The 23,628-nt window shown below is 42.2% G+C and overlaps 1 protein-coding gene across 1 annotated transcript; it reads left to right on the top strand.

Moving 5' to 3' along the window:
• Window positions 1–2,542: 2,542 nt before the first annotated feature.
• Window positions 2,543–19,762, top strand: LOC128831849 (uncharacterized). Its single transcript, XM_054018654.1, has 6 exons — window positions 2,543–2,618; window positions 5,150–5,622; window positions 11,300–11,384; window positions 12,629–12,768; window positions 13,663–13,743; window positions 16,911–19,762. The coding sequence occupies exons 2-6, from the start codon at window positions 5,182–5,184 to the stop codon at window positions 16,926–16,928; spliced, it is 765 nt and encodes a 254-aa protein (XP_053874629.1). The 5' UTR covers window positions 2,543–2,618; window positions 5,150–5,181; the 3' UTR covers window positions 16,929–19,762.
• The last annotated feature ends 3,866 nt before the right edge of the window (window positions 19,763–23,628 follow it).

Raw genomic sequence — 23,628 nt, 5'->3', positions numbered from 1 at the left:
CATAGGGATGAGGGGAAAGGAAACCTTTCCCTGACATCTGAGGATTAGCATTATGCTCTGATATGTGAGGATGGTAATACTTATGAACATATCCTGTTTGGTGCAGCTTCCAATACTTTTCTACTAAGTGCTTAATCCTGATCTCACACTTTTACATTAGCTATAACACCATTGGCTTCAATGTGGTTACTAATATTTTGCACCAGTGTGAGATCAGAATCAGATTCATAAGTATCCAATGGTGTCCACATGAATTTCCTGTCAAAGAACCTACTTCTCTCATAGCCTGGAGAGTGTTTAAAATGAAGAAGTGTATCTGCCTTCAAAATCAATAGTAAAACTCCTTTCATGATTCCTTGAATTTTTGGAATAAAGTTACTGCAATGGGAGTCCATATTGCATAAGAAAAGCTCAAGGAAAACTAAAACCAGCACATATGAAAAGTCATTTTAATTATGCTATAAAATGGAATATTTTTTCTTAAAGCAGTGTTTGGATGATGTTGCCTTTTCCAAGGTGTTGACAAAACAGAATACAAACAATATAAGTAAAATAATTAAAAATAAATGGTGGACTGGAATCATATTTTTCGGACATTTATTTTCTGAAGGAGAAACTATTAATAGGCATAGCTCAATTCAATTGCAGCATGTGGTTTTCAGTGTGAGATCCTCTTTACACAATTTTCCAGCCATGTTCAGTCACACACAAGTCATTTTCCCAAGATCTCACAATGATTTAATGTCTCAGATTAAAATCCTTTTAGTTTCACATCTTGCTCTATCTGCTGTACTACATGGTCTGCTTAATCATATTTAATTGTAATAGTGGATTGCATTTAGATGCACATTTATGGTTATTTTTATTAGAAAAATATCACACTCGCACTGCAGATCTAGATCAAAAAAAGTCCTTTCCTAATTTTCATAGTGCTTTACTCTTTGATATAGCAAGTAATAGGCTGCCATCTAATGGCAACCAAAATTATTTCAAATTAGTTAAAAAACGTATGTGAAGTTAAATTATGGTTGAAGGCATTTTCTCTTCAATGAAACTGCAACCTCAGCGGTGCTGGTTTGCAGAAGATTAATGCAAATGCATCCCCTGATTTTAACTCAGCATGCCTGCATGATCTGTCCTTTAAAGCCAAAACCTTATCACACGTCAGCTGAAACTACCAACTTGGTTTTGGGTTGAAGCCATGAGAAGCTGTATTTTGCTTTATATAAACACTAAAAACAAATGTCCTGCCTGCCTGGATGAATTTACAATCTAATGGCCAGATTCTGCTCAGTTACACCAATGTAAATCTGGAGCAACTTCACTGAAGTCAATGGAGTTGCTCCAAATTGACACGTGAGTAAGTCAGAACCGAATCTGGCTGTTCTTTTGGAGGTGTGCTCTGTGTGAGAATAATAAGGCAATGGAAGTGGTCACTCAGTTTTGGTGGTAGCACAGCTGGATGTCTCGATTATGTTTTGGGGTTTTTCACCCCCAGTTGTGTCCGTCATGAATAGACTCACTATAGTTTTGTTTGGTTTCCTCCAAGAATAAGAAACTGCCAAGGTTTACCAAGCTGAAAGCCATAACTCAGACCAGTCTTGCTCAAAGCTTGGCCTAGAGTTGCAATGTTTTCTGGGGTCCTGGCCTGAGGTTAAAAATTGCACTGAAATCTGAAACAGGTTTTGTAACTAAATGTTTGTACCATACTAGGTTTTCCCATGTGAATTAATCACAGGACATCAAGGTGGGCGGGCATATAATGTATTTATAACTTCACACGTCATTGGCAATTCCTTATGCTGAAGGCATGCCATGAGCACACATTGCAAATACTCTGTAGATTGTGTGTGTGTGTATGTGTGTGTGTGTGTGTATTATTTTTTCCTTAAAGTTATATAATCTATAAAATTGTAGGATAGTGTACTTCAGGGGTTGGGGGGGTGATAAACAGTAAATGAGTTAGACTAGTTACCAACTGAAATACAAATGGAAGACCTGATTCTCTGTTACCCTGCACCTTATAGTTGCTTACATCAGTGCAAAGTGAGTGTTATATTGGTGCAAAACAACACCATTCTCATTCACAGCTGCATTGCACACACTTTGCACTACTATATGACTAAACAAGGTGCAGAGCAGCAAAGATTCTGGCCCTATATTTCCAGAAAAAAAGTGTGTTCAGCAAAATTCCATCGCTTGACACCATACAAAATGCCGCAGATCTGCTCTCCTTTCAACTTGTTCTCTCCCCCTGGATCATATTTCCTTTATAATATCTTTGTTTTCTAACATTTGAAACAATTGCAATGAACTTGTGGCCTTGTTGCTAGGTTTCAAGTTTAATTTTATGCAGCCAACTGAGGCACTATTTTCATTTCTGAATTCTCAATCAAGCCCTGAGGCAAAATGATCCTGTTTCTTAGCAACCCAGATGGGCAGAGCCAGATTATACATTTGAGCTCTTTTGTACAACAAAAGAATAAATAGCTCCCAGAATAAACATGTGCTGTGAGTTCATCTCTTTGCTCAGCGTCCCCTAGCACTGTAGAGAAGAGAAGCCCGGCTGTGTGATACAACACGTGAAGCTGGGCAGAGAAACCTGACTTTACAGAGTGGTGAGTGGTGTCTCTTAACCTCTTCTGTTAAATGCTTCTTTTTGGGGCTGCTTTTGTGGTTGTCACCACATGTATGAATCTGTGTACACCGGGCGATTAAGTGTGTCTGTTTCTAAGCTACTAAAACATGCACCGTAAATCAAGAGTGCAGACTCTACAGAGCCGATAGGGTAAGCGTGATGACTGTTTCTTTGGTGAAGTTTATGGATAATACCAACCTCTTCCTTTTGCCCAATTAAAGCTGAAAAACAGGACCTAGAAACACTCTGTGGCTGTAATACACAAGGAGACAGTTCTAAGTAAATGAATATTCTAGGGAGAATTTTGTTAAATATTAAAAACAAGTGAAATATACATGATGGTTGCTCACCAGGAGGCAAATGATCTATTCTCCTCCTTGTTTCTCTTCCCATGGGGCCTGCCTACCTGCAGTTTTATTGGGCAGGACTCTGGGAGCCCACCAGAGGGGTTGCAAACCTCCTGACTACCATAAGGCCTTGCTGTGAGGGGACAAGGAAGGCTGGTTGAGGAACAGGGTCAGTAGAGCCATGACAATCTGCATCCTCTTTCTAGATGGTAATGGTAGAATTATCAATAATAATGCAGAAAGGGCAGAAGGGTTCTATAAATATTTCTATTCTGTGTTCGGAAAACAGCCAGATGATGTAATCATCATATGAAGATGCTCTTGCTGTTCCAATAATAACTCATGAGTATCCTAAACAGCATTTAGACATTTTTAAATTAGCAGGTGTGGATAAATTGCATTCAAGTGTTTTAAAAGAGCTGACTGAAGAGCTTGCTGAACCATCAATGCTGATTTTTTCAATAGGTCTTGGAGCCCTGGGGAAGTTCCAGTAAGAACTGGAAGAAAGCTAATGTTGTGCCAGTATTTAAAAAGGGTAGAATGAGATGACCTGATAAATAATAGGCCTGTCGGTCCTACATTGATAATGGGCAAGATAATGGAGCAGCTGAAATGAGACTTCTTTAATCAAGAATTAAAGGAGGGAAATATGATTAATGCCAATCAACATTGGTTTGTGGAAAATAGATCCTGTCAAACTAACTTGATATTTTTGAAGAGATTATAAGTTTGATAAAGGCAATAGTGATATCCAATATTTAGACTTCTGTAAGGCATTTGACAAAGTACCACATGATATTTAAATTTAAAAAACTAGAATTATGCAAAACTAATATGGCACACATTAAATGGATTAAACACTGGCTAACTGATAGGTCTCATAATGTAATTGTAAATGGGCAACTATCATCAAGTGGGTGTGTTTCTATTGGGGTCTTACATGGATTGGTTCTTGGCCCTATGCTATTCAACATCGTTAATGACCTGAAGAAAACATAAAATCATCAGTGATAGTTTGCAGAGATCACAAAGATTGGAGGAGTGGTAAATGAAGAGGACAGGTCACTGATGCAAAGTGATCTGGATTGCTTCGTAAAGTGACCGCAAGCAAACAATATGCATTTTTAATATGGTTAAATGTAAATGTATACAACTAGGAACAAAGAATCTAGGCCATACTTACAGGATAGGGGTTTCTATCCTGGGAAGCAGTGACTCTGAAAAACATTTTGGGGGGACGTAGTGGATAATCAGCTGAACATGAGCTCCCAGTGTGATACTATGCCCAAAAGAGCTAATGTGATCATAGGGGAATCTTGAGTAGGAGTAGAGTGGTTATTTTTACCTCTGTGTTTGGCAGTAGTGTGACCTCTGCTGGAATGCTGTATCCATTCTGGTGCTCACAATTCAAGGATGTTGATCAGTTGGAAAGGATTCAAAGAAGAGCCACAAGAATGATTAAAGGATTATAAAACATGCCTTAAAGCAATGTTTCTCAACCTTATTGAGACCAGGGACTGGCTTGCTGCCTTCCTAAACTATATCAGGAAGATCTCAGGGACTGGTGCTGGTCCACGGATTAGTCATTGAGAAACACTGCCTTAAAGTGATAAACTCAAGGAGCTTGATTTATTTACCTTAACAAAGAGAAGGTTAAGGTTTGACCCGATTATAAGTATCTACATGGGGACAAATATTTGATAATGAGCTCTTCAATGTGGCAGACTAAGGTATAATAAAGTCCAAATGGCTGGAAGTTTGAAGCTAGAGAAATTGAGACTGGAAATAAGGTGCGAACTTTTAACAGGGAGGATAACTAACCATTGAAACAACTTAGCAAGGAACATAGTGGATTCTTCATCAGTGACAAAAAAAATCCAATCTTGATTTCAGAAATGCTCTCGTTCAAAATAATTATTTTGGGGAAATTCTATGGCTTGTGTTATACAGGAAGTCAGACTAGATGATCACAATGGTCCCTTCTGGCCTTTAAATGTATAAATCTCTTTCCATTTGCCCTGCAAAGTGGAGGAAGCAAAAGTTGCAAGGGCTGTTTTACAGACATTCATTTATCTTAACTACAATAATACTGTGCAGCACTGGATATGTAGTCAGTGCTAAACCCATGCAAAACAATCATTAATCAGATGCATTTTTTTTCTAGGGGTTAAAATACCTGTGAGGAAAAATCCCATAATGCTCACCACTAGCTACACAGGCAGACAGCCCACCTTCTCTTTTGAAAGACAAATCAAATTTTCTGCATGCCTGGATTTGGCCTTTGCACAGAATCAAAGTTTTGTGCAGCAGCTCCGAGCCACCCCGCAGAGAGATATATGGCAAAAGCAGCCTCCTGATTTTAGCTACAAATTCTATAAATCTTCCAGGCCTTCACGAAAACCACTAGAAAAGGAAAAGGAAGATTTGAAGAAGGCCAATAGCACTGAGACTAAGCAACAGCTGCCAAAGATAAAGACCAGCCAGTTCCACGCTGCTTCGGAAAGGAAGAAAGAGTTGCCCAAGATTGTCACAAGGTTTCCACATGTGGGCTCATATGAAGTGGATATAATGTTTGTGGAGAATGGAAAATATAAGACTGGCATATACCAAGATCCCAAACCACATGATTTTAGGCAGGTAAGGTATGTAAGAGTATGCCATAGTGGTATGTCTACACAGGACTTTGGAGTGAGTGGGAACAAGCCTCCCAGCCAAGGTCAACAGACTTGGCTTGGTGGGGTTCAAGTTACTGCTCATGTATAGTGTGCGCTTTGAAGTTGCAGCTTGGGCTCTGAAGCCCACCCCTCTCCCTAGGTGTCAGAGCCTGAGTCGCAACTTCAAAGCACCGTCTACACACTTATTTTTAGAGTGCTAGCACATAGGAACATAAGAAACGGCTATGCTGGGTCAGACCAAAGGCCCATCTAGCCCAGTATCTTGTCTTCCGACAGTGGCCAATGCAGTCGACCCAGGCTGGGAGGCTTGCTCCAAAATGCTGTGTAGACCTACCCCTAGACTATTTGAAGCAATTTCTCTCTCATTAGCCATAAAATCCATGATAATTAACTTTTTAGGCCACTAGATAGACAAGGTGGGTGAGGTAATATCTTTTATTGGACCAACCTCTGTTGGTGAGAGAGACAAGGTGAAGAAGAGTTGTGTGTAAGTTTGTGTCTCTCTCACTAGCAAAAGTTGGTCCAATAAAAGATATTACCTCACCAACCTTCCCTCTCTAATATCCTTGGACCGACATGGCTACACCACTCACCACATAGGCCCACTAGATGTCACTCTTGCAACAAAAACTTTGACCAAACAAGGAAGTACAGTGGTTAACATCTAACTTTGCTGCACCCAGTTGGATACAAGCTATAATTAAGAAAAAAATAGTCTCTGAAAAGCTTTGTTGGAAGCACAGGGGTTCCCTGATGAATCTAGCTTTTTGGAGCTCTTCATGAATTTTGCATAAGAGATTAAAATAAAAAAATATGAATATGACTAGTTCATGACTAATTCATTCCCCCTTACCTTATGATTTTTCCTCCTTACTGGCTGCAATGTCTGGTCTCCAACAGCAGTGTCTGAATTGCCCAACTAACTGGAGGGGAAAGCTTATTCTCACATTTATTATTTGTATTTATTATTTATTTGCAATATAGTAGAATGGGGTGAAAATTTTCAACCAAAACTCTCCCTTCCCCCCGCCCCTCGACCCAAAAAAAAAAAAAAAAAAAAAAAAAAGCCCGCAGATTCAGGTCTACTGAAACATTTTGTGAATTCATGTCAATTTTGGCCAATTGCTTTGGTCAAAACAAAAAAAGAAATGTAGAAATGAATCATTTCAGTTGTTCAGGCTAGATTCACCTAGAGGTTGAAATGTCAATCACAAACCAGACATTGTGGTGGTGCGGATGACCTAAGGTCTATTCAAGTATTTTATACCAAGTGGAATGGCTTCAACAGTTGAGATTAAGACCTTGTCTACACTACAAAGTTTTGTCAGATAGCTACGTCAGCTAGGAGTGTGGAAAAAATTAACCAGGAAAAATAGAAGATTTCTAAGGTGAAAACAGCAACTTCCTCCCCCTCCCTCCAAAACAAACTTTTAAACCTTTGTTATAATTAACAAAGAAACCAAAAAAAGCAGCATAGACCCCTGTTGTTTTCTTTGATAGGTCACATTTATCAGGAAAACAATACATACGTTTTCTCCACTTTCTTTCAGTCACAGCTATAACCCAGGGCCAAATTCCTTTGCCAAATTGCTTTCATGGGAATTTATCTCCCTATTCTTTGTGTTTATTCAGATTAACTGAAAGCTGATTCTCAGGCCCATGTCTACACTAGGTGTATTTAAGTAATGACCAATAACTGACGCCTCAAATGTTCTGTATCGTTTATTTTTTAAATAGTCTCTACTGCCAGCAAAGTGCTCCTAGGGTAGACACAACTATATCGGCAAAGCTACAGTTTGTGCCAGCATACTTAAAGCACCACCCATGAGCGAAACAAGCTAGACTGATGAAAACACAGCTTTGCCAGTATAGCTGCATCTACAGTTGGGGCTTTGACAGTCACGGAGCTCCCCTGACCAACACAGTTGTGCTGGCAGAAGTCTGTAGTGTAGACCTGGCTTCAGTCCCTTCTTGTTGGCAAAGGAACATTGTCTAACTGAATGCTGTCTCAAGGGAAATCACCTTGTGATTCAGCACCTTCATTCTACAGGAATCCTAGTGAAAAACTGATTTCCATTAACTTTTTTCCTTCAACTAAATACTTCAGAGAGGAAGGCTTTTTCCTCACATCTCTGCCTCTGCCACTGACAGACAGAAAACATATGCACCCGGCCACCCTGATTCCAACCTTGCACGGAGAGTCAGCTCCTGCTAAGAGGTAAGTATCCTCAGCACCCTTTGGCTTCAGGATCAGGATCAGGCCCAGGGGGAGTGATGATTCCCCACTCTAACAGTCTGAGGAATGCAGAACTAAGCGTCTAAGGGTATGTTTCAGTGCTTAACTTGTGCCAGTAAGCTTGCCAGGGCTGAGTCCCAGCCCCTCTAGCGCTTGGCAGTTCATAGCCCCGGCACCTCTGGGCTTGCTGCATCTGTTATGAATGTAAAAAAAATTGCTTGAGCCCCGGCACCTCTTTCATTCCAAAGTAAGAACTGGTATGTTTACACAGCGGGTGTGGGGAGGGGTGATTGCTAGCTCAGGTAGATGTACACATGCTAATCCCACTCAAGTTAGTGGGTTCAAAATGTTATAGTGTGGCTGTGGCGGCATGGGCAGTGCCTCAGGCTAGCCACCTGAGTCTGTGCCCAGGGGTTTGCGGGGAATTATACTCAGGTAGCCACTGCCTGTGTTGTCATGGCCATGCTGCTATTTTTAGTGCACTAACGGGAGCAGAGCTAGTGCATGTCTGTGTATCCATGCTGGGAATCGCTCTCCCAGCTGCTGTGTAGACATACCCCAATTGGCTAAACTTTATCATACCACCACAGTTGCAGCCAACTGGCAAACAAACTGCACAAGTCTAGTAAGTCCTAGAAAATTTTTCTGGATAGTGATGCAAGTTTGAGAGATACGAAGGGCTTGTCTGCCTAGGGAATTTTACAGGCACAATTATACTGACATAATTATACCAGTAAAAATCTCCATGAAGACAAGCCCTTACAGTCTCAGTCCCAGGTTCTCCCCTGGGTCAGGGCTGCTTTGTGCATTGCCATCAGGGCAAAGCTGCCTTTAAGCCATGGCAGAATCAGACCAGCATAAACTGGTGAAGAGCTGTTTTAGTGGTTTAAAGCCACATTTGCACCCTGTTCTGCTGTGTTTTCCTTGGATCAGGATCAGGATGGTTAGGCCTTGTGCATTGATGTAGCTGCACGAGTTTGGTAATGAGGTAAGCAACATTAGTGCAAGTCACTTTTTTACACCAGTGCAGTGCGTCTACATTAAAAATTTTCAGGGATGTAGTTATATTGGTCTCAAAACCTCCAGTGTTGACAGGTTCTGAGACAAAAGAACAAGGTACAAAATTCAGAGGTGAGGTAAATGTTGATGCAGATTATATGATAGTAAGTGGATGTAAATGGCTTTCATTTGGTGCCTTTTTTACACACTGAAAGCTCAGATAATCAGAAATCGGTGGGAGTTGTACCCTGTAACTGAAGGCAGAATTGGGCCCCATAGGATTAGAAAGCAGGTGCCGCTAATAGAGTTAACGTCATACTCCTATTAATAGCTCTTTCTGCTGTCCTCCATTCTGACCCACTGGTGTGTATATTACACTACATTCCATCAGTTCATAGTTTCACATCTGCTTTCATCAAATTACCAGCCTGTCGTTTACACCGCCATTTAGGTGATCTCTGAATTTGGCCCTGGGACTATTTCTGCTGCACAAGCCCTCACCATTTCAGTTTTCACATGTCCAGTTAACCAAGGCATAATGTCCCCATAACTTATACAGATCATTAACCCAGACACCACTAAACCTTGTGGTTACCAATTTTCTTCCAAAATACTGGATCACTCATTTGTAATCTGACCAGGATGTCATTGCCTAGACACGGGTATGTTTATATCCATTACAGCTTGTGGAGGTCTGAGAAACTTGTGAATTTGGTTTGTGTTTCTATCTAAGGCCCTGGTGTACCCTACAAAGATAGGTCGATGTAAGTCACCCTGTATCAACCTACTTGTGCACTCAAATTTGTCTCTGGACGACATAAATATCCCATTACAGCGATGTTGTAAAATCATGTCCCTGAATGGCATAGAGACGTGGTCAACCTACTGAAGTCAATGCAGTGCCAGGATACAAACTGTGGGATGTGTCTACCCTAACAGTCCTTCAGCAGCTATCCCACAATGCCCCATTCCCTGTGACAGTGATTACTCTGACCATAATTATAAACTCCACTGCCCAGGGGTCACTGAGACAAGAAGCTACCCTTCCCTCCTTTAAAGCCCTGTGTGTGTGTGTGTGTGTGTGTGTGTGTGTGTGTGTGTGTGTGTGTGTGTTTTTAAATGTCTTTTCCTGATTGCTCCCCTTGGCAAGCACACCTAGGAACTCATTCTTGTTGTGTGCAACTGCCCAGTCAACCATGCCAGCAATCCAACTGGAAGGAGGGCTTCAACAAGGAAATGTTCTTATTCCCTTTCTAGCATTGCTTTCCACGGATCTCCAAAATTAGGTGAAAGAGCTCACCCTAATGAAAGTCTCTTTTCCCTGCAGACTTCTAAGTCCACTTTATTTGGGCCAAATCTTGTCCTATGCACATGAGGACTCTGTTTGGAGAAAGGTTATTAATTCAGACAAAAGCTGCTAACCATCAGCTATCTTCATGCCCTCTTGTTGCAAATTCCAGGACATTTTGTTTGTTTTATTTTATTTTAAATCTAGTCTATTTGGAACCCAGAGTCCTTTTTACTAAATACATCCTTTCGAATAAAGCATCTCTTTGAAGCTCCTTGGCTACTTTGTTCGAGCATTGTTTCTAGCAAGTCTTAGTTCTCCAGCAACAGGATTCCCTTAAACATGCTCACTGGAATACAGATTACAGCAGCGTGGGAAACAGTTTCCCATTCTTTGAAAATTTGAAAATTGACAAAACAGAGATGTTTCAAAATTTGCCATGATCAGAAACCCCATCTTGGACCTGAGAAAGTTGCATTGAAATTAATACATTTCTGCAAAAAGTTTTGGGTTTCAATGAACCAGCGTTCTTTGATTGAAAAAAACCATTTTGTTTGAAAAATCCCTGACCAGCTCTAGTACAAGATGTCTATTCATGATGCTCCTTAGGTCAACTAAATGGGGTTGATGGAGGATGGTCCTAAGTACTCCCTCTGTACAGAGAGCTCAACGTATTGACTCCAAGACCTCCTCATCCTTAGTTGTTTTAGGACCTGGACTCCCTTCTGTGGAAAAATGTTGCACTGCTATTATTAATTATACTGTGGTAGTGCTTAGGAGCCCCACCCATAGACCGGGATCCCACTGTGCTAGATGCTGTATGAACAGAATATAAAGATGGTTCCTACCTCAGAGAGTTTATCTCTGGGCAAATAAGCTAATGACCAGATGTTTAGCTGGTGTAGAGCCATTGAAGTCAATGGCACTATACCAATTTAGCCAGCTGGAGATCTAACCCTAAATCTTTTGTTTTATGAATTGAAAAGCCATTAAAGCTATTTTGATGTACTGGTATATCTTGCCCTTTATCTAATTTCAGTACATAAGGACTTCTCTGACTCTTGGTTTTAGTATGATGACATGTCTGACATTGCAATGTTCCCTTGTCTTGTGCAGTATGAAACTAATATACCAGACTTTGTGACAAGTTACTCCAGAGACCCTTTCAATTTAAAGTTCAAATCTCAACATTTAAATGCAAGTAAGTCTTTGTTGGCATGCAAACTCATTGTACTGTAGAAGTTAGCTATTGATGTGGTAACTTCAGAGGGTAGGAATATGGCTGTGCAGTAAATGACCTTAGGGGAGGTTAAGTAGCCTCAAATGAAGCATAAGGCACTGAATGCCAATATGTTTGGACAATTAGTATACAAATTAAAGTTTATTCCCATAATTAACATATGAGACGTGTCGCACAGACCTGACTCATGCACATCATCTCATTGTCTCAGAATACCTCATGAGGGCAGGGTCAGGTCCTCATCCTAGATCACTGGATTGGGGGTGTGGGAGTAGCATTCATGCATGAAAGTAATAGCAGATGGATAAATTGCTTCTAGACATATATTTACTGTAGATAGAGTTTCCTAAATCAGCCAGATTTCACTGTTAGAGCCAGATTGTGCCTGACCCATGTGAAAGTGTGTGGCGGGGGAGAGGGCACAAGAGATCTTTGAATCACTTGCATGGTCTGCATAATAGACAGGCACAACTGCAGTCTCTGCCCTTGGGGGAGCACAGGGATTGATCCTTCTTCTCCACCCTGCAGGGGCATCCACAACCCCCGAGTGCAGTGAGGAAGCAGGGCCAGGCTTCTCTGCTCCTCAATACCAGCCCTCTGAATGAGGCCTGCCCAGAAGGAGTGCAAGCTGACTCCCTGGAGATGGATAGCTGCAGGTGCCTGCATGTGGGGAAGTTCAGGGAGGAATTCCCCAGGGGCACTGCAGCTCCACACGCTTCTAATGCAGAGCCATAATTGCATGGCACAGCTGAGGCTTAGAATTTGCCATCTGTGGATTTGAACTCAATGTATGTGCTCTTCCTTATGCAGACTCTGCCCAGAGTTAGCTTGTGCTATCTTATAGTAAGCAGATGGAACATGGGAAGAGTGCTCTTACTGTAATTGCCATAGCTCTCAAGTCACATGTTTCTTGTCATCAATTATACAATAGTTATGGCCACCATACATCTATACCCTGTACAGTAAAACATTAATATCATCAAACATTTACAGCAATGGGACAGGCAGGGAGTTCACAAGGGTTATGCATTTATGCATTTCATACACTCCTCTTTCTGGGACGCTCTCCCAAACTTCCATTGGCTTACGGCTCTCCAAACACCGATGATCCTAGAGCTCCTGGTGATAGTGATGTAAGATATAACTCCAGAGCACAGACTGCCTGTTTTATAACTGCTAGCATGTTGTTTAATTAACTTCTTCAGTTCATGGACTTCAGCCATTGAAAGACAAGCAAAAGGACACCAAGGGGAGATTCATTACTTACAAGCCTTGTGAATGCAAATGGGAATCCAGGCTAATTCTGCCAAAGAACCCTTGGCCACCGAAGTCTGCTTCATTTACGGTTAGTTGAACCTTGAGCCAAGCTCCCTGCCTCTCTGTTGGACTCCAGTGGGCTTCAGATCAGGCCCTTAGGTACTTTGTAGGTAGTTTTGATGCAGCTAATGAGGGCACCAGGCTGCTGGAAAGTTTAGGAGACTCAGTAGATGGATTGTCGGGTTCTTCCCCATCCCTGGATGTAGTTTGTACTTGGTGGGGGGGTTAGGTGTGGGACTCCCACTGATCATGGTGGGAATTGGAAGGATAATTATCTTGGGGTTGCTTTGAAAATTAAGCCCTTAATGTTAAATTATACAATACAGCACATGACAATGACACATACCCTTATATCTTCAAACTGCTAGGGGGACCATGTGGAAGGAAGTTCATTACTGGGGTGAGGGGGGGTGTCATATTCCCTGTGCAAGACATTGACTATTTCCGAAGGTGTGGGGGAGGGAATGATATTGGGAAGGCTTAGAAACATAAACCAAGCACTTAAAGCTAAAATGTCTCTAAACATAAAAGGATCTCTGCTCCCAGTGCATGCACTCAACTCCCATTAATGTTAATGGAGATTGTATTGAACACAGATATTGTATGGGTAGCAGATGCCCCGAGTTATGAAGTTGTCCTCTTGTGTAATGATGAGAAACATTAGATCATCTGTACCAAATCTATTTGCAGCAATAGTTTTGCTATTTAAAAGTAATACTTGTAATATTTGCACAAGCAAATAAGGTGATTTCACATACAAATGTGCCTAAATAGACATTTGGATGCCCTATTCCCTGATTCAGATGTGTAAGTATGTCTGAGATTCTGGTTCTTCAATCCTCCCATCAAAGACCATAGGAGCATTCTCATGCCCTGTGTGTCATTTAATTGCTCTAATTAATCTTTATTATTCTATTCCTAGAGACACAGAAGGCGACGTGGTGCCCACACGGCGTTCCTAGATCGTGTGGATGAAAAGCTATGCACAATATGGCAGGAGGAAGTAGGTGCTGATGTTGTACTGTTCCCTATGGAGCAAACCCAGTGTCTCCTTAGGGCCACATGATGGTTGCTTGTGCAGGGGGTAGCCAGGATACGATTACACCTCTACACCGATATAACGTGACCCAATATAACACGAATTCGGATATAACGCGGTAAAGCAGCGCTCCGGGAGGGAGGGGGAACAGGGCTGCGCACTCCGGTGGATCAAAACAAGTTTGATATAACGCAGTTTCACCTGTAATGTGGTACGATTTTTTTGGCTCCCGAGGAGAGTGTTATATCAGGGTAGAGGTGTATTTGTTTCTCATGCACTCAAGGAGGGAGGGAGTGCTGGTGCTGCCAGAAGCACTCCATACCTCAGCAGGGGGCATGGCTGAGTAGAGTGAAGGGAGGTTAAACACAACAAATACAACCCCCTCCTGGGGGATGGAGTGGAGAGAGCTGCAGACATCCTCAGGTGTTCGCTTAGAATGTGGGATGTGCTCAGACCTGGGCTGATACCTATAGTTACAATCTCACCCCTCTGCACACTGGCGGAGAAAGAGAACAAGGGCCACTGATGGCTGAGCTCCCTAAAATGCCCTGAGAGAATTTGAAGTGCCGTGGGAGATATTATGCCTGTTGCTGTCCTATACAGACATGATGTCTCTATCCATTAACATGCAGGCAGTGCACCTCCTCCCCTCTTGCAGTGGTTCTCAGATCCATAACTGCGCGCTTAAAAAGCAGAGCTGGGAGACCTGCTGATTAAAGCAGGAGACATATGATGAGTCATTCATTTTCAGATGCAGAGTCACCTTCTGCCAAATTACATTCTTCTATTTCTAGCCAGAATATGATTCAGAAGAGCTGCTCTTGGTGCCTAGAGCACTGCTGACATGAACTTTGCTTACATACGTGCATGCCAAACTGACAGTGGGAATCAAATCCAAAACCAAGGACATCTTTTATATCCTAAAACACTGCCAGGCACTTCTTTAAATAGAGGGCACCTTTCTAGGGAAAGTTTAGTATTTTTATCTGATGTTGGTTTTATAATTAACTCAATTAAAATTCTCCTTTACTCTGTATTTGGGGTGGAAATTCACCCCAATGCTGAGGGCCTGCAAAGCCCACATCCCATTTATGCCCTTAACATGGGTCTTACATAGTGCATAAATCCTTATCCTATCCTGCCGGATAGAAATGAATTTCACCCTGGTGTACTAGCGTCCCCATATTAGCCCTTGCAATCTTCTAAAACCAGAGCCACTCTTACCCAGTGCTGTGGTGAATAAAGTGTCAGAAATGCTGGTGGGAACTATCCTGCTAATGCTGTTCACTGCAGTCTCAGTGCTTCAGTGATTTTCTGAAGTGCCAAAATGGCAGCCCGGGAGTTGTGCTTAGCTCCACGTACACTTTTTTGTCCTGATCAGTTAGGGCAGCAACGCAGCACTTTAAAAAAAAAATCTGTCTCCTGAGATATTTCTCCTAGCATGCCTCTCCTGCTGTGTTCCCAGTCTGTGGACCTTTTAAGAGTCCTCTCCAAGTTGTTTCAAGCCACCTCTGTCCAACTGGTAGGCCCCCCGGGAGGAACAGAACATTCCAACAAATATTTTGAATGCAGTGCTTCGGTGTTCCCAATAGCTGTGATCATTAACATTTCAAAAGCAAATTTTTGATCTTTCAGCTGGTGCAATCATGGAATCATAGCAATGTTGGACTAGAAGGGGCCTCAGTAGGTCATCTAGTCCAGTCCCCTGTACTGAAGCTGGACTAAGTATTATCTAGAACATCCCTGACGAGGTGTTTGGCTAACCTGCCCTTAAAAACCTCCAATCACGTGGATTCCACAACCTCCGTACATAATTAGTTCCAGTGCTTAACAACACTGACAGGAAGCTCTTTCCTAATGTCTAACCTACATCTCTCTTGCTGCAATTTAAGCCCGTTATTTCTTGCCCTGTCCTCAGTGGATAGGGAGAACAATTTATTAACTTTTATGTACTTGAAACATGCCCCGTCTCAGTTTTCTCTTCTCCAGATTAAACAAAGCCATTTTTTTCACTTTTTCCTCATTGGTCATGTTTTCTAGATCTTTAATCATTTTTGTTGCTCTCCTCTGGATTTTCTCCAATTTCTCAACGTCTTCCCCAAAGCGTGGTGCCCAGAACTGGACACAGTACTCCAGTTGAGGCCTGATCAATACTGAATAGAGTGGAAGAATTACTTCTTTTGCCTTGATTACTACACTCTTGCTAAAACAGCCCAGAATGATGTTCGCTTTCTTTGCAACAATGTTACATTGTTGACTCATTTAGTTTGTGATGCACTATAAAACTCAGATGCTTTTCTGCAGTACTCCTTCCTAGGCAGTCATTTCTCACTTTTTATTTGTGCATTTGATTATTCCTTCCTACCTGCAGTACTTTGCATTTTTCCTTATTGAATTTCATCCAAGTTATAGCAGACCAGTTTCTCCAGTTTGTCAAGATCATTTTGAATTCTAATTCTACCTTCCAAAGCATTTGCAACCCCTCCCAGCTTGGTATTATCCACAAACTTTATAAGTGTACTCCCCATGCCATTATCCAAATAATTTTTGAAGATATTGAGTAGAACCAGATCCATGAAGATTCCTGCAGGACCCAACTCAATATGTCCTTGCAGTTTGAACCAGTGATAATTACTCTCTGGGTATGGTTTTCCAAGGAGTTGTGCAGCCACCTCATAGTGGGCTCATATAGGCTATATTTCCCTAGTTTGCTTATAATAAGATCATGTTAGACAGTATCAAAAGCCTGACTAAAGTCGAGATATATCACATCCACTCTTTTCTCCCATCCTCCACAAGGTGTGTTACCCTGTCAAAGGCTATTAGGTTGGTTTGACATAATATGCTCTTGACAAATCCATGTTGACTGTTACTTATCTTAATATTTTCTACGTGCTTACAAATTGATTGATTATTTGCTGCATTATCTATTGCTCCATATTTGTGCCAAAGGTACCAAAGTCGAGCTGACCGGTCTATGATTCTCAGGTTGTCCTTATTTTCCTTTTTATAGATCAGTCCTTTGTAAATATTCTGTTCTTACTTTGCTTTCAATTTCATGGGGTCTATTACAAACCCAATGCAGCCTTATATTGTATATTGCACTAAAGGAGAATGTCTTAATTTCACAGGCATGCCAGCCCAAATAGCAAGAAGAGGAAAAAGCAATGCAGTGGAATTTTTCTAGCAGGATCCAAGTCAATGCACCAAGTCCAGCCCTATGAAATGTATGAACCTCAGCAAATCCTGTGAAAGATACTAGTGGTGCTTCGCTGCATTTCTTGTATGTCCTGTTGTGCCAGATGTCAAATTTTTGAGAACTCCAACCTGGAATAACTAACGAGGGCTAGATCCTGAGCTGTTATAAATCGGCATAGATCGCTCCATTGACTGAGGATCTGGAATATCTTTACAATACAGCAGGCATAACTTTAAATTTATACCAGTATAAAATGGAAACCCTCAATCTACTACAGTTTTGCTAAGCTTTGTGTTGTCTTATCTTTATAACTGACCATGGCAACTCTCTCCCTTATGGAGTTTTTATTCCTGAAGGAATGAAGTGGTTGATACTATGACTTTCTCATCCTTAAGAATGTCTTTTTATTTTTCTTTCTCCTTCCTGCTCCTCAGTCTCTTCCCCTTCTCATTAACCCACATTCCCCTCATATTTACTTCCCACACTTTCCCAACAAATCCACTCCCTCTTCTCTCTATCTAGACTCCACCTTTTTTATTTTCTCTCCAAGTTACTCTCCTTTTTCTCCATCATTGTATATGAAGGAAGGGAAGAGTGAAAGGGGATGAAGCAAGGGAGCACCACATTCCCTCTTGTTCTCTGCTTAATGGCACTCAATAGATTCACAGTCTACAGTTTATTCTCCTGAGGGCTGTAATACTTTGGCCTAAGTCTGGATGTTGGATTTAATATGTGGGTGCCGGGTGGTGTTGGTAGTCTGTGATACACAGGAGGTCAGACTAGATGGTTTGGCCTTAAGCTCTTTGACTGTCTCTTTGACTCCTGATGAAAGCCAGAATGCCCAGTGGTAACTTATCTTCTGCAGCCCTCTCCCAAGCGAAGAGCTTGGGAACAATGCCCTGTACCAGCATGATCCCACAATCCCTTCCTCTCCACCCTCACTGAAAGAGTGGAAGTTTTGGCACCGACTCCAGTGGGAGCAGAATCAAGCCATGTGAATTGGATACTGTGAGGGGGATTCAATTCTTGGTGAAGCTGGTGATCAGCACCTCTGAGGGTTAGGCTCTTCGATTGTGAATTTCTGAGGGTTGGGGCTTGTCTTTTAAAAAGGCTTTAAGGCCCCAGAAGTACAATTGCAGCAACCTATAAATAACACTGTGAGACAATATCCATTTGTCACATACCCCACTTGAAATACTCTGGAGGCAATGGTGTATGGTGGGGAATGTTGTAATATTTGAAGATTTGTGAGTTAGGTAAAACACTAAAAAAAGCAAAGTGACCTCGATGTGACCCACTGGGGTTCCAGCTGAAAAATTCTAACTTCTCTTGTAAACCAGCTGTCACAGTTCAGGGCAACTGCACCTGTATTCCCTCTCCACATTCAGCAAGGGCACCTGCCCTAGGCACTCAGCTCCTCAGTGATCATCTCTCTTGGGTAGAGACCCACATCTCTCCCTCCTGAATGGAGTTTCTCCAGGCTGCATGACTCTCTGCCTACAGTGTGATATCTCCAGCAAGACAGACTGCCTAAACAGCCAGTGTCTGTGCTTTGCTTACTCTTTGAAGGCTGATGAACAGCGTTGTTGCCCACAGTTACAAATTAGCACACAGCTCTTTCTAAGTAAGCACATATATTGTTAAGGTGAAACCATTCCACAGAAAACATATTAAAGCAATCAAGAACCTACATATGTGCTAACAGTATTATCAGAGATCATCCCAACTCCAACAAGGGCTTTGGTTAGTGATCAGACCTTCAAACCCCACCAAGGGGTTTTTCTGTGATCCAAGTTCATGACAGCTGTTAGCTCAGAACCAGCCTCCCTGAATCTGAGAGTCCCCTCATGAATTTGTGGGTCCCTCCTTTATACAATTTGGGCCTCTGATCTTGTCCTCATGTAACAGATGATCAGCAGACAGGTCCTCTTCTCAGGATGAAGCTTAAAAAGGCTGAGGACACTGTTTCAAATAGTCTTATGAAGCTCTTAACACTTCCCAGGTTTTACATCCTAGAGATGTTACATACAATCCTACAATAATACATCAACATTTGCATTTTTAATACAGTGAACTTCTAAAATACTTAACCATAATTCAACAAGGTTTGTCAAGGATATTTCAGGAAATTGCCATATCTGTCACACCAGCCACTCAGAATGGGCTTTGCATCCAACTATTGACCTCGATGCAGAAATAGACTAAAGTCATAAGTAATCTGTGTAGTATGAGACACACCAATGGTGATTTAGTATGAGAAAACTGCATGCTGGATTGAATTGCACTTTCAAGCTGATGACAATGCACATGCTGCTTTGGAAAGACGGAGACCCCAATTTAACTCTCACCAATGATACTCCCCTATACAATGATCTCATAGCTCTGCATGTACTGCTTTCTCATTAAGTGTCTCTCCAATATTTCTCAGAGGCAGAAGTGTGTAATAAATGACCTTTTACATATTAAACACCAACATCTGCCTTCCAGTAATACTGGGCAGGGAGCAAATTCATTATATCTCCAGACCCTTGTCTGGTTTGAAATGTAGAGTTCACTGTGTAACTTTCAAGGGCTGAATCTCGACCCAGAATGAACCATATTGCAGGCATGTTTGTGATTTCTCTTCTTCTCTGTGTGCTGAATAGGCACAATGCCATTCCTTTTTTTTTTTTTAAACTTGTTTTGTACAGTTCTTAGCACTACAAGGCCTTGGTAAAAACTGAGTCAGGACATCAGGATTTGACCTCATGCTTGTATATACAATAATAAAACTTAGCACTCATATACCATTTGGCAAATGTAATCTGAGCCTTCTCAAACCCTGTGAACTAAGGAAATAATACATAGTATTTGTGGTGTGCCTAGCATTCCTCCAGCACTATAATCAAGAATCATTTACAGATGAGGAAACGGGCACAGAGACATTAAATGACTTGCTTATGGCCACAGAAAAAATCCATTTCACATCTTCGATTAGAAAGTTCTCAGCTGTCAGGGTTGTGCTCAGTCCATTAAACCATAAGAACATAAGAACGGCCATACTGAGTCAGACCAATGGTCCTTCTAGCCCAGTATCCTGTCTTCCAACAATGGCCAATGCCAGGTGCTTCAGAGGGAATGAACAGAACAGGTAAACATTAAGTGATCCATTTCCTGTCTCCCATTCCCAGCTTCTGGCAAACCATAGTACTCTTTCTTAAAATATACCTCTTAACAGATCCCCTAAGAAATAAGGCTGAGATTTTGAGCCTATTTCCATTGCACTCCTCTGGAAAAATCCAGCTCAAATCCTTTTCTTGCTTTGATGGAATTATTACAATATGTGAAGGAGGGAGTGGAAGAACCTGTTTCTATTAAGAACTCACTGGAAAAAAGATATAGAACTCACAAAACTTTTTGGTTTCCTCCCCCCCCCCCAGCATTCCAACACCAGCACTGCTGTGCAATAACTGTGAGCTTGACGTGCACTCTGGATGTTCACAGGCCAGTAAACACACCAAACCTCCCACCTAGTATCCAGATTTTCATATCAACATGACCAGAATTAATGGTTTTAGAAATGGAGTAGGCATTACCATGGCCAGATGTCCAGCCATAAACACATTTAACTCTGCAGGACTCATCCAGTATACTATAGTCATTCCATCTGGGGATGTGAGATTGGTATGATACAACATACGACCCAAACACTCTGGTGCAAATTGGAAAGAGCAGTCCACAATTACAATTGGCAAAGTGCGGATAGAAGAATGTGCTGCACTCTACTGTTCAGCAGAATGAGAAAAAACATGATTTTTATAAGGTTTTCATTACTGCTTTTTGATACATACAGGAAAACCACTCACATACACAAAGAACTGTGTCTGCTGTTAGGGCTTGTCTCCACTTTACCGGGGGATCAACATGCGGTGATCGATCCACCATGGGTCGATTTAGTGGGTCTTAGACTAAATTGACCACCGATCACTCTCCCGTTGCATCGACTGAGGGCAGGGCTACACTATGGGGCTAAGTCAACCTAATTTACACAACTCCAGCTTAGGTCGACTTATTGCGGTGTCTACACCACGCTGAGTCGATGGGAGAAACTCTCCCATCAACTTACCTTATGCTTCTCATTCCGATGGAGTACTGGAGTCGATGAGAGAGCAATCAGCAGTTGATTTAGTGGGTCTTCACTAGACCTGCTAAATCAAGTCCCGGTGGATCAATCGCCACACATCGATCCCCCGATAAGTGTAGACAAGACCTAAAACAGTCACTTTGTCCTTGTATCCTAGGTCTGAATCCACTCACAAAGCAAAAGATCCTGTGATTCCATCTCAAATATTTTTGCCACTCAAACTGACCTCCAACTCCACTGACATGCTTCACAAAGCCTTTAAATCTCAAAGAAAGTGCAGTATGTTTTGTGTAGCAAGCACTGGCTAGAGCGTGTTGTTCTTATGCCTCAACAATCATTGGTGCTGAAGATTCTAGCAAAATCTTTTAATCCTTTTAACTTTTTCACTCTCACTGAGCAATGCATTTTAAATCTTGTCCGTGCTGGGATGCAGTCAGCTGAAGTGCGAACACCATTTTGCACAGTGTAGGAAGAACAGTCAGTATCCATTACTGTAAATCTCTTTAAAAATATAAGGTCTGATCCAAAGTCCATTATGGCCAATGACCGTCTTTCCATTGACTTCAGTGGGCTGTGGATTAGGGCCAGAAAGGATGTTTTGTTTGGGACAGTACTAGTATGATCCACATGGCATAAATCTGAGGTGGATTGCATATTCTGGTATTTTTACACAGTGCTTTTATACAATCCTCTGCAGCCTCATTATACATGTATGTAGAGCAAATCTGAGAACTTTTGGTTTTGGTCCTTTTAAAACAGGGATGTGCAAACTTTTTGGCCCGAGGACCACATCTGGGTGGAGAAATTGTATACAGGGCCATGAATGTAGGGCTGGGGCAGGCGGTTGGGGTGCGGGAGGAAGTGTGAGAAAGTGTGCTGTGCAGGAAGGGGCTCAGGCAAGGCATTGAGGTGCAGGAGGGGATGCAGGAGGGGGTTAGCGGGCTTGGGGCAGGGGTTTGGGGTGTAGGGTGCAGGAGAGGTTCGGGATGTGGGCTCCAGCCTGGTGCCGCTTACCTTGAGCAGCTCCAGGGTGGCAGCAGCATGCAGCGGGGCGAAGGCAGGCTCCCTGCCTGCCCTGGCCCCGTGCCACTCCCGTAAGTGGCCAGCATGTCCGGCAATGACTCCTGGGGGTGGGGTGGGGCAGGCGACTCCACCGCACGCTGCCCTGGCCTGTGGGTACCACCTCTGAAGCTCCCATTGGCTGCAGTTCCCCGTTCCTGGCCAATGGGAGCTGCGGGGGACAGTGCCTGCAGGTGAGGGCAGAGCACAGAGCCCTCTGCCCCTCCCTCCCCCAGGGGCTGCAGGGACGTGGTGCTGGCTTCTTCCAGGACCAGGGCAGGACCAGGGCAGGCAGGGAGCCTACCTTAGCCCCGTTGCACCATGGGGTGGCAATCCTGCGGGCTGGATTGAAAGCCCTGATGGGCTGGATCCAGCCTGCAGGCTGTAGTTTGCCCTCCCCTGTTTTAAAAGATTGAAGAAAAATAATTTCCAGACATTCACATTAATTAATATTATATGTTATGAGCTGAAACATGCCCTGAAATCAGAGTGCTGAACAAGCGTATGGGCAAATCTGCCTTCCAGGAAAACTTGATATTTAAAAGGAAAAATCAGCAGGCTCATGGTCTATTACTAATAGTATTTTTTTTTCTATAGATCTTAACGTACTTCACGGATCTTTAATAACTCCATTCTAGAGACAGGAAAACTGAGGAGGACAGATTTTAAGGCCTCAGTTCAGGAAAACATCTCTATTTAGGACAGTCCTTAAGCACGTGGTTAAAGTAAAGCATGTGCTTAAATGCTGTCCTAATCAGGGCTGGACTTAAGCATGTGTTAAAATGCTTTCTTGAATTGGGGCATACGGCCCAGATCCTCAAAGATATTTAAGTGCCTAACTTCCATTGATTTCAATCGGAGCTAGTTGCCTAAATATCTTTGAGGATCTAGGTCTAAGTGACTTGTTCAAGATATCATAGCAAGTTGGTGTCAGGGTCTAGATTAGAACCCAAGTGTCCTGACTCACAGCTCATGTTTGATCCAATTTAACTATTAGAGCAATTTTATTGTTTGTACAATATCACTTTTCATATATAACGGACATCTAGGATCACTTGAAAGAAATTTGCATAGTCTCCACCCATCTCAGTCATTTTATATTTAAAAATCAAAACACATGTAAAATTCTGTTTTCTCTATTGCTAACTACCAACATCAGTTTATTTTTTAACTATTGTATATTGGTTTTTGTCTGTTCCGTGCTGGAGGACATGCTGACTGATCTCTCGAGATTGTATCTCTGTCCTAATACAGAAGAAGTGACAGCCTGCGTACGAGTCTTGGGCATAGCTAAGGTTGCAGTCTCCCCTCTTGAATGGTGCCAGGAAAGGACCTGGGAGAATCATTGTGAGCACAATGGCCCAGAGCATTTGTATCTAACTCCCATTTATTTCAATGGGAGTTACATACCTCAAAACTTTTGAGGATCTGAGTTAGACTAACCACCTGACAGTTCAAGAAGCCACCA

The sequence above is a fragment of the Malaclemys terrapin genome, chromosome 2 (genome assembly GCF_027887155.1).
Source record: "Malaclemys terrapin pileata isolate rMalTer1 chromosome 2, rMalTer1.hap1, whole genome shotgun sequence".
Classification (NCBI taxonomy): Eukaryota; Metazoa; Chordata; order Testudines; family Emydidae; genus Malaclemys; species Malaclemys terrapin.
This window is presented reverse-complemented; position numbering and strand designations above follow the sequence as displayed.

Coding starts and splice junctions, on each gene's coding strand:
- LOC128831849 (XM_054018654.1), top strand. CDS start 5,182: ATGCTCACCACTAGCTACACAGGCAGACAGCCCACCTTCTCTTTTGAA. Junction 11,385..12,628: donor ATCTCAACATTTAAATGCAA/GTAAGTCTTTGT, acceptor TAACTTCTTCAG/TTCATGGACTTCAGCCATTG. Junction 12,769..13,662: donor CGAAGTCTGCTTCATTTACG/GTTAGTTGAACC, acceptor TTCTATTCCTAG/AGACACAGAAGGCGACGTGG.